General features: G+C 40.9%; 1 protein-coding gene across 1 annotated transcript; it reads left to right on the top strand.

The window, feature by feature from the left end:
- The first annotated feature begins 3,113 nt into the window (after positions 1-3,113).
- On the top strand, positions 3,114-3,879 carry LOC115971228. The gene is made up of 2 exons (XM_031091003.1): positions 3,114-3,241; positions 3,321-3,879. Exons 1-2 carry the CDS (start codon positions 3,114-3,116, stop codon positions 3,877-3,879), a joined length of 687 nt encoding a protein of 228 aa, XP_030946863.1.
- Positions 3,880-11,535: the final 7,656 nt, after the last annotated feature.

Below are 11,535 nucleotides of genomic sequence, written 5' to 3'. Positions count from 1 at the left end.
AGACTTGTTGGATTTATTTTATTTTTATGTTTAGTAGGTGATTCTAGTTATGATTTATTGATTTATGATTAAATGGTTATCTTAGTTGTGTGATTTATAATCTTAGCTATGAAAGATAGATTTATAATTAATATGTGATTTATTGATTTATGATTAATAACCAATGATTTGGCATTTGGGCCACATTATATGGGCTTGAATTTGCATGTCATAGGGCTTGAATCTAGGCAAAAATGAATTTGGGCTTCAATTCAAATTTTTTTTTTTTTTTGGGTTGGGCCATGATTTGGGTCGCGAATTGGGCCTAAATCTGGTTAGGCTAAATAGGGCTCGTGGGGCGGGTCTGGGCCCCAAAGAAAAAACCCGTTTATTAACCGGGCCGGGTCCGAGTAATAGGTCCAAGCCCGTGAGGTAGGTCTAGGTATGAAAAAACTCGGCTCGTTGCCATTTCTATGGACAATGATGACAATGAATTCTTGACATTCATACGAAACTCTATCTGAGACTCCAAGCCTTTACATCCTCATTTAATGCTTCAACTAAATTCTCCTTATTCTTGATAGTTGATACACTATAGTATTCCTTATCAGCCAAATGCAAACCATAGTCTAGGACTCTAGGGTCCACTGGTCCTCGTCCCCCACCCTCTTACTTGTCAATAAAATCTCTTATTGACCAAATAAATTCTATGCAATACTTTTTATTATAATTTATAACTAACACAATAGTTGATGGATCAAGAAATTCCCTTAGGCCAGAGAAGCCTTTGGACGACCAAAGGAGGTTGGACAGCTCCCTTAGGCTAGAGAAGCCTTTGGACGACCAAAGGAGGTTGGACAGCCAAAGTAAGTGTCGTTGGACAACCAAAGCACCATAAATATGCATTTAATACATAAGCTGTTATCAATGGACGCACGGATATACATGCCCGATAGCAAGATAATCAATCTCCTCATAAAGCCACTAGAGGCGTTACAAGAGCCATTAAGACGACCATTGAAGGCATCTAACGGTTAAAGAAGTCAGAGATCTATATAAACCACCTTAGAACCTAAGCATAGGTACGTTGATATACATTCATATGAACAGGTAGACAGATACATACATTCACATCCATACATACAGAAATACATTCTTAGTTCTTATTATTTCTCTCTCTCAACATCTAACTTTATCATCAGAGGCTTATTGGCAAGCACCACGCTAGTGACTAGAAGGAGAGAAATATCATTGTTATTCTTTTACAGGTCTCAGACTCATTCACGTTGGATTCCATCTAGACGAACCTATCAACTAACAAATTTAGTTTTATCAATAGTTGATGAATAATTTGAATATGAAGGGCCGAGACTAAAGAAACTAAATTTTAATATAGGAATCCTTGCACAGTTGTATCAAAAGCTATTTACATCTAACCATACAAGAGATTCAAATAACTTGTCTCAATATATATTCAAATAATTAACATAGACTGGCCCAGTTGTGATCGTTGCCAACATTTTCTATGGTTGAAAATTTGTTGGAAAATCCATACTTATTGTTGAATATTTACAGAGGTGAGAACGCTTCATGAAACTCTTACTTCTACTATCTATGTTATCTTTCAATGGCTTATCCCAAAACAAATTAGTAGTGCAAACTGGCAAATCAATTGCCAACAGTTTTCTTTTTTTCTTTTTCTTATTCTTTTTTTTTCCCTGCTATTGTATAATATCATGGTTTTGTTTCAATATAGAAAATGCAAAATCTTGTATTATTATCACTTTTAGGTCCTCCAAGTATAAGGGTGAAAACCATTGTAACTTTCTTGTCTATTATGTCTGTCAATTTTGATATCAAATTAATGTATATTTTTTAATAAAATCAATAATCCAAACAATACACAATATATAAATAGGATGAAGATGTAAGCTGGGTAAGTGTGTTTGTGCCTTGGTAATTGATAAGGATAATTCTATGGTTTTGATGAAGTTGTCCATATTAGGTTGAAGCGACGGTCCTAATGAACTTGTTAGCCTCGCTTGCACATTCATGGCCTAACAACGATAGAGTGAAAGTTGACGGTTCCACCTCAAAGCTAACGGCTGCACCCTAAAGACAACAAACATTTGAATGAGATGACTAGAATATATTGACGGGATATGAAGTTGACGAGGGGAAGCTGAAAAGGATAAGCGAACCTTTGAAGAGGCTGACATGACTTGACCTCCACACATAAGTATATAAGGAAATATCTTGTGCCCCACGCTTAACTCTAATCAAGAGAGTTCTATAAGGAAAAGATCCTGTAAGATACACAAATTAAAGAAGATCTCTCCCTAAGCCAAGAAACGAATCTCAACCCCATGCTACTAAGAAAACCCCAAGACCCTCACAAACCAAGGTACGCATAATTCCCCCAAATTTGGCACTCTAGAGTTGTGAAAATTCTTTAACTTAACCTTCGGGGGGTCTTTAGCCGTTACCACACCGGTATTCTCCTAGGGTTTTCATTATTTTTGTTTTGTAGGTATTGTCTCAAACACGTGAGCATTGTGTGACTTACTGACTATTTTTGACATCATTAGTTGGCGCCGTCTATGGGAAGTTGTGACTTGTAAGCCATACTATCGCTTCCCAGACAAAGAGTTGCATGGTACTTACTCGCTCGATGGCGACCACCAACAACGTTCAAGGAGACAAACCATGCACGACTGCCCTTAAGAGATAGGTTCAAACTCTCGCTGCTGCCGTGGAGCACCTCACCAAGCAAAACCATGATCTGGAAGAGCAACTATGCCAAAAGAACACAGGCCTTAACACTCAGGAGGAAGGCCAAGAAGACACCAGTGTTGAGAGAAGGGACCAAGAAGGGCCAAAGGGTAGCAACACCCTAGGCAGACTAGAACGACAGGACACGAGCCAACTATCCGTCACAAATACGGCTCCACCTCATATAGTCGCTGAAATGCAGATGATGAAGGAACGAATGGACTTTATAATGAACGCCCTTAGAGGACGGGTATCTAACGACCTCAATGACTTAGCCCATCGAACTAATTCACCATTCACTGTGCCCGTCACTTCGTTCCCCCTTCCACCGAAGTTTCGTATGCTGTAGGTGGAAAGTTACGATGAATCCAAGGACCCCTAGATCACTTGGAGTCTTTCAAGACCTTGATGCACCTTCAGGGGGTGGTGGACGAGATCATGTGCAGAGCCTTCCCCACCATGTTGAAGGGACCCGTAAGGATCTGGTTCAGTAGGTTGATGCCTAACTTCATTAGTACCTTCAAGGAGTTAAGCACCCAATTTGCCTCACATTTCATTGGGGGATGAAGGTATAAGAAGTCCATTTCGTGCCTGATGAACATTAACCTGCGGGAGGACGAGACGTTGAGATTTTACATAACTCGTTTTAACAAGAAGACCCTCTTGATTGACGAAGCTGATGACAAGATATTCGTAGCTACATTCACGAATGGGCTAAGGAAGGGTAAGTTCCTATTTTCTCTTTATAAGAATAACCCAAAGACTATGTCAGATGTTCTTTACAGAGAAACCAAGTACATGAACGCAGAAGATGCACTACTGGCCCGAGAAGAGAAGCCCAAGAAAAGGGAAAGATGGGAAGATGTACGACTGGATAGGGGGCGAAAGATGACTAAGACTGAAGAATGGCGGGAGGATAGGTGCTCCAAGCCCCCCGTAGGGAAGTTCACGAGCTTCGCCCCGCTGACTGCCCTGATTGACCAGGTTTTGATGCAAATTAAGGACGAAAAAGCCCTGACCTTTCCTGGCAAGCTGAAGGGAGATCCTAATAAGAGGTCTAGAGATAAGTACTGCCGCTTCCACCATGATCACAATCATGACATAGCTGACTACTACGACTTGAAGTAACAAATTGAAACTCTTATCAGGCAAGGAATGCTGCAAAGGTTCGTCAGCAAGGAAATAGTGGATCCACCTCAAGAGCAGGTTCCTTGACGGGAGAACGAGCGTCCTAGGCCGCCCACAGGAGATATAAGAACAATTGTAGGAGGTACTGCGGCCTCTGGTTCATCTAAAAAGGCTCGTAAAACTTACCTTAGGATGATTCAAAACATCCGGCTAACAGGCTTCGTCCCAAAGATGGCACAGATCGACAACCCCGTCATCGAATTCTCAGAAGAAGATGCTCGACGTCTCCACCACCCGCACGACGATGCACTCATCGTTAGTATCCGGGTAAGGGACTGCAACACACACCGAGTCCTGGTTAATAATGGCAGCTCAGCTGACATCCTTTACTACGCGGCATTCCAACAAATGAGGATTGATAAAGAACGACTAGTTTCGACGAACGCTCTGCTTGTTGGTTTTGGAGGAACAAGGGTATTCCCCCTTGGCGTAATCACATTGTTCGTAACGATTGGTGACTACCCCCAGTAGATCATTAAGGACGTAATATTCCTTGTGGTCGACTGCTCGTCCGCTTATAATTTCATCTTAGGATGACCTACCCTCAATTCGTGGAAGGTAGTAACTTCGACCTACCATTTGATGATCAAATTCCCTACCAATTATGGAGTAAGAGAACTGCATGGAGATCAAGTAGCTACACGCGAATGTTACATAGCAATGTTGAAGATTGATGATCATCTACAAACCATGAACATAGAAGAATAGTGGACAGTAGCAGAGCCCGTTGAAAAACTTGAAGAAATACTTCTCGACAATTCTAGACCAAACCAAACGACAAAGGTTGGCACCCTCGCCAGTCCACATGTCCGCCAAGCGCTTACGACTTTCCTTAGAGAGAACCAAGACGTCTTCGCCTAGAGTCATTAAGACATGCTCGAGATTGACCCTTCAATCATGGTACACAGGTTGAATATGTCGCCCGTCTTTCCTCCTATCTGTTAGAAGAAGAAGGTGTTCGCCTGGGAACGAGACCAAGCTATAGTAGAAAAAGTCCGCAAGTTGCAAGAGGCAGATTTCATCAGAGAAGTTTACTACCCCAACTGGCTAGTGAATGTGGTGATGGTTAAGAAAACCAACAAGAAGTGGAGGATGTGCGCGGACTTTATAGACCTGAACAAAGCATGTCCCAAGGATAGCTACCCCCTCCCGTGGGTTGACATCCTAGTAGACTTTATGGCTTAGCACCAGTTGCTGAGCTTTATGGATGCTTTTCTTGGTTACAACCAAATCAAAAATGGATCAAGCAGATCAAGAGAAGACTTCGTTTGTCATAAGTCAAGGCCTTTTCTACTACAAAGTAATGTCATTTGGTCTCAAAAACACGGGCGCAACATATCAGAGACTCATGAACAAGATGTTTGCACATCAGATTGGGAGGAATGTCCAAATTTACATGGATGAAATGCTGGTAAAAAGCCGAAGGGAGGACAATCATTTGGATAATCTCAAGGAAACCTTCGATACCCTTCGCTCTTACAACATGAAACTCAATCCAGAAAAGTGTGCTTTCAGGGTGATGACAGGAAAGTTCCTTGGGTTCATGGTGTCTCAGAGAGGTATCGAGGCCAACCCAAACAAGATCCAGGCCATAATAGAGATGGCACCCCCAAAGAACGTGAAAGAAGTACAAAGCCTCAACGACAAGGTAGCTGCGCTGAATAGGTTTGTGTTGAGGGCTGCGGACAAGTGCCTACCTTTCTTTTGCATGTTAAAGAAATCTTTTAAATGGACAGTCGAGTGTCAACAGGCATTCGAGGATCTATAGACTTACCTTTCCTCCCCACTATTACTAAACCCCTCAAAACTAGGAGAAGAATTGCTCTTCCACTTGGCTGTATCCTCGGTCGCCGTCAATGCAGCCTTGATCAAAGAAGAAGACCAAGTGCAAAAGCCTGTATACTACCCTTAGTTGTCAAATCATGAATCGATGAATCAATTTTTATTTTTCTGTATCGTGTATCGTATCGAATTGTGTATTGTAAGATACACAAACACCTAATAAAATTATAAAATAATTATAGATATACATATATAAAATGTATATTCATTATAAATTCAAAATATATTAAACTAATGACCAATTTAATCATTACTTATGTAATAAAATTTAACAAAACTAACTAAATAAATCAAATTAACTTATGTTTATAACATTCACATTCAAATTAATTAAATTTAGAAGTAATACATGATATATGAACCAAAATAATAATATCTTTTCATCATCTTAGTTAATCAACTCCATCTAAGTCAATGTTATCATCATGTTCAGCATCTTGCAAAATTATTTTTTCAAAGAAATTTTCTTTATTATTATCAACATTTACTCTCTTTTTTTTGGTTTTTTTATTCTAATAATTTTTTCTTTATATTTTTTCTTGAAATTTTAGCTTTTTAGACTCAAAATAATAATAAAAAAAAATAAAAAATAATTATATTTTCATTTAATACATTATTAGTAACATAGAAAATAAATTTGCACATATGAAAGTGAGTGTTATGAGTATAGTCTAAATTTTGTAGGAGAAAGAGAAGGAAGGAAAAAAAAAACTCATGGACTTGCTATTTCATTAATCTCAATTAATTTTCCCAATAATTTTGTGTTAACAAAGTCTAACAACTTGTTTAAATCAAATAAAACCACAAATTTTAACAAAAAAAACTCATTTTAAACTCACATGTCTATGTATCGTACGATACGTACGATTTACCGATACGATATGATTCATACGATACGCACCTATGTATCAGATGATTCATGAGCACTTACGATACACTCTTACGATACGATACGTATCATACGATACGTATCATGTATTGTACAATACTAACAACTATGACAACACCAGCTGGGCACTTCGTGGTGCAGAGGAGAGGTACCCATCGAAGGAGAAACTTGCCTTCGCTTTGGTTACAGCAACTTGCAAGCTGAAGCCATATTTCCAAGCCCACACGATGATTGTCCTAACAGATAAGCCCTTATGGCAAGTAATGAGCAATCCTGAAGACGCCGAACGAATGGCACTATGGGCCATAAAGTTGAGTGAGTTTGACATACAGTACCGCCTGCGTACTGCCATTAAAGGGCAAGTGGTCGCTGACTTCATTGTGGAGTTCACTAACATGGAATGCTAGAGGGTAGAAGAGTATCCTCAATGGAGTATACACACAGACGGATCATCCAACAGATAGGATGGTGGAGCAAGCATTGTACTTCATTCTCCAAAAGGGGATGAGATCGAATGCATGGTTAGTCTCGACTTCCCTACAACCAACAACGAAACAAAGTACGAAGCTCTAGTTGCGGGACTAGATCTCGCTAAAGTAGCAGGGGCCGCAAAAGTGGTTATTCATTGCGATTCCCAAGTTGACACAAACCAAGTAAACGGTGATTACGAATGCAAGGGCAAGAGGATGAAGAAGTACCTAGAGCAAGTAAAGAGAAGGGTGGATGATTTACAAGCTAAGATTGTTCAAATCCCCAGAGGAGAGAACAAGCAAGTTGACTGTCTTGCCAAGGTCGCATTAGCAAAACTCATGATCACCCCTAACAAGGTACTTTCCTTTGTTCAACTTTTGCCATTAATAGATCCCATCCATGTGCAGGAGATAAGTTTTGAAAGTAACTGGATGACACCATTAGTCTCCTACTTGAAAAACGGTGCACTACTAGACGGTAAGGAAGCCGCAAGGAAGCTGAAGGTCAAAGCAGCACGATTCATCTTGATAAGTGACGTCTTGTACAAGAGAGGCTTCTCCCGCCCATACCTAAGGTGTTTAAGCCCCGAAAAGGCAGATTATGACATGAGAGAAGTACACGAAGGGATTTGCGGGAACTACTCAGGGTTACGGTCGCTGGTACATAAACTGATTCGAGCTGGATATTACTGGCCTACTATGCAGAAGGATGCCTAGACTTATGTCAAAGCCTATGACAAATGTCAAAGATTCAACAACGTCATCAGACTGCCGATGGAAGAACTGACCCCGATGACAGCCTCGTGGCCATTCGCTCAATGGGGACTTAACATCATAGGTCAATTCCCAATAGTAATGCGACGGCTAAAGTTCCATATAGTCGGCATAGACTACTTCACTAAATAGGTAGAAGCAGAAGCCTTGGCTACTATTACGGAGAAGAATGTGATAAGCTTCGTTTGGAAAAACATTGTCTGCAAGTATGGGATCCCTAAAGTCTTGGTCTCAGATAACAGGAAACAATTCAACAACGACTCCTTTAGGGATTTTTGCTCGTAGTTAGGAATCAAGAACGACTACTCCTTCCCTACCCACCCTCAAGCCAACGAGAAGGTTGAGGTTATGAACCGATCCTTACTTAAAATCATCAAGACTCAGCTCGAAGGGGCAAAGAGTGTATGGCCAGAAGAGCTACAGGGTGGGTAATCATGATGAAAGAAAAAATGATGAGGCTATATGCCTACAGCTCGATCTACTAGACAAAGTCAGAGCAATAGCTTAACAAAGACTCGCACGTTACCAGGACCTTATGGCCAAGCACTACAACTCCCGAGTCAGACAAAGAGACTTCAAGGTTGGAGACCTCATCTTGAGGAAGGTAATGGGCGCCACTAGAGACCCTACCCAAGGAAAGCTTGAACCTAACTGGGAGGGACCATACAAAATTACATCATGGCACAGGAAAGATACCTATCACCTAGAGACACTAGACGAACAAAAGTTGTACCACCCATGGAATACCGAGCATCTCCGAAAGTACTACCGGTAGATGATAGCATATAGAATGACACTCCTCATTTGCCAATTTATTTTAATTAATTTTTGCTACAATACTTTTTAAAGCCCAAAGGGTAGGTTTTTTCCTTTAAAGAACAATTTTTCTACGTATTCACGCATTTATCATAATAAGAGGAGTTTATTCAGATATGACTGGCGTATTTATCTATTTCTACATGTCTATTCTACATGTTTATCCATGATTAAGTCCATAAGTGGACGAAGTTATCCCATAAGGATGAGTTAATATTATCGATTCCACAAGGTGGATGAATTCATTGTTAAGTCCATAAATGGTTGAGTTCATCCCATGAGGATGAGTTAATATTATCAAATCCACAAGTGGACAAATTCATTGTTAAGTCCATAAGTGAACAAGTTCATCCCATGAGGACGAGTTAATATTATCAAATCCACAAGTAGACGAATTCATTGTTAAGTACATAAGTGGACGAGTTTATGCCATGAGGATGAGTTAATATTATCAAATCCACAAGTGGACGAATTCATTATTAAAGTCCATAGGTGGATGAGTTCATCCAATGAGGATGACTTATTATTAAGTCCACAAGTGGACGGATTAATTATTAAAGTCCATAGGTAGACGATTTCATCCTATTAGGATGACTTATTATTAAATCCACAAGTGGACGGATTCATTATTAAAGTCCATAGGTGGACGAGTTCATCCTATGACGATGGGTTAATATTATTATCAAGTCCACAAGTGGACGCAGTAAAACTACAAAGTCCATAAGTGAACAAGCCCATCATTAAGTCCCTAAAATGGACAAGTTCATTATTAAGTCACTAAAAGTGGACAAGTTCATTATTAAAGTGGACGAGTTCATTGCTAAGGATGTGTGCATTAAAAAGGTCTTGAGAGGACGAGTTTATTATTATTTAAATCCACAAGTGGGCGAGTTCGACCCATTGAGAGGCAAACGAGTTCATTCCATAAGAATACCTTGGTGTTCTTCAAGTCCATAAGTGGACAGGGCTATCACAAGAGTCTACAAGCCAACATATTCTTCCTGATTATCAAATTCTTGAAAAGACATGCGCATAAAAATCAAGCACAATTGAAAGTGACAGGTGCAAAATAATAAAGATGTACCATAAATGAAGCAGTAATTTTACAAAAAGAGCCCAAAACAAAGGGGCGTCTAACATTGTCTAAGGTTTAGACTAAATATATAATAATTCAAGAAGTAGAAAACTAAAAGGCCGGGGCGTCTGGAGGGTTCTTGTCATCTTTGTCTTGAACGTCTTGAGCTAAAGGGTTTTCAACGTTCAAAGGCTCAGTGGACGGGACCAAAGGAGTGACAGGAGGATCCACAGCGGGTTAAGCAAGGACAACGTTGTCATCTTTTAGATCAAATTCAGACTCTGCGGAGTCGTCGGTTTCCTCCTGGATAGTGTCGCCAGCAGGAGTTGATGGCAGGGGGTCGTCCATGATGACCTTAGATAAATCCAAGTGAGGGTAGATGGACTTGACTTGTTTAAGGCAATCCCCAAACCCGTCACCATAGTAGACAACGCAGGAATCAATAAATGGCTGTGAAGTCTTGAATTCCTTCACGGCATCAGCCCTGGCCATCTCCACATACCTGAGAAAGGTCGTCAACTCTTTTTCTATCACTGCCTTAGCTTCTTGCTCCTTCTTCTGATGACCATCCTCCTCCAGCTTCTCCTTTAGCTCCTTCACGTCTGTATTGAGAGTACGAAAGACCCCCTCGTATTGCTCTTGCTTATTGGTTAAGGTCCCATTGTACTTGCGCAGGCGAGCAATCACCCTTTCTTGGGCGATGCTTCTAACCTGCAGCACCTTCATGCGACCAACACCTACAAACAGAACAATTGTTAGCTATTGAATAGTGAATTAATAAAAATGAGAAAGAAAAAAAAGGAAGAGACGTACCCGGGCAAGGTAAAAAAGGCCTAATGCCCCTAGCTCCTCCGTCATTTGCTCAGCATAAGGGTCCATGTCCTTCTCCTTGATGATTGACTCAATCATCTCAACGGCGTAGTCCTTGTGAGTAAGAAGATGACGATCAGGTCCCTAACTAATGGGGCCTAACGTCATCATTAGTCCCTTGCCTGCCCTATGGCTTGGCTTGGGAGGTGACGGCTTTTTAGGGAGTTTATCCCCGGGGGTGACAGTGACTTTCTTGGAAGGATGGTTGACCTCCCTGTTAGCCTTCCTCTTGGGCGCCCCCTTTTCGACAACCTTAAGGGCTGACGAGGATGCCCTTTCCTTCCCCTTCACTTTCTGTTCCTCTTTCCTACGCGCAGTAGCTGCCCTCACCTGCACCCTCTGCATGGTTGCCTCCATTTCTGCAAAGGACAAATGTAACGTCCTATTAGTTTAAAACCAAAAGAGAGAGAGAGAGAGAGAGACGTCAAATCAAATTTTTGGTTTCCCACGTGCCCCACCTAACCCCACTACCCACCACACAATCACTTCATCTTATCTCCACTTTGGCCGGCTCACTCTCTGCCTTGCTTTTTTTTTTTTTTTTTTTTTTTTTTTCTCTCATACGCTCCTCTCTACTCTCATCCTCTCCACCGGCACTTCCACACCACCACCACCACCATTTCCACCATCATTTTCTGACAAGATCACTGGAAAATTCTTGGGAACCCATAAACACCTTCACATCTTTTTTTTGAGGTAAAAATTTCTCATCTTGATTGTGTGTGAGTAAGGTTGCTGTTCATTGGGCCAAGAGACCACATGCAAAAAAGGTCCTATTTGACGCACTCTCTTTACTGCCCATGGGGGGAGATAAAAACCTTGAGGGTATGGGTAAGGCTGCTGTCCATGGGGCCAAGAGT

The sequence above is a fragment of the Quercus lobata genome, chromosome 2, assembly GCF_001633185.2.
Source record: "Quercus lobata isolate SW786 chromosome 2, ValleyOak3.0 Primary Assembly, whole genome shotgun sequence".
Classification (NCBI taxonomy): domain Eukaryota; kingdom Viridiplantae; phylum Streptophyta; class Magnoliopsida; order Fagales; family Fagaceae; genus Quercus; species Quercus lobata.
Note: the sequence above shows the minus strand (reverse complement) of the source record. Positions and strands in the feature narration are given on the sequence as shown.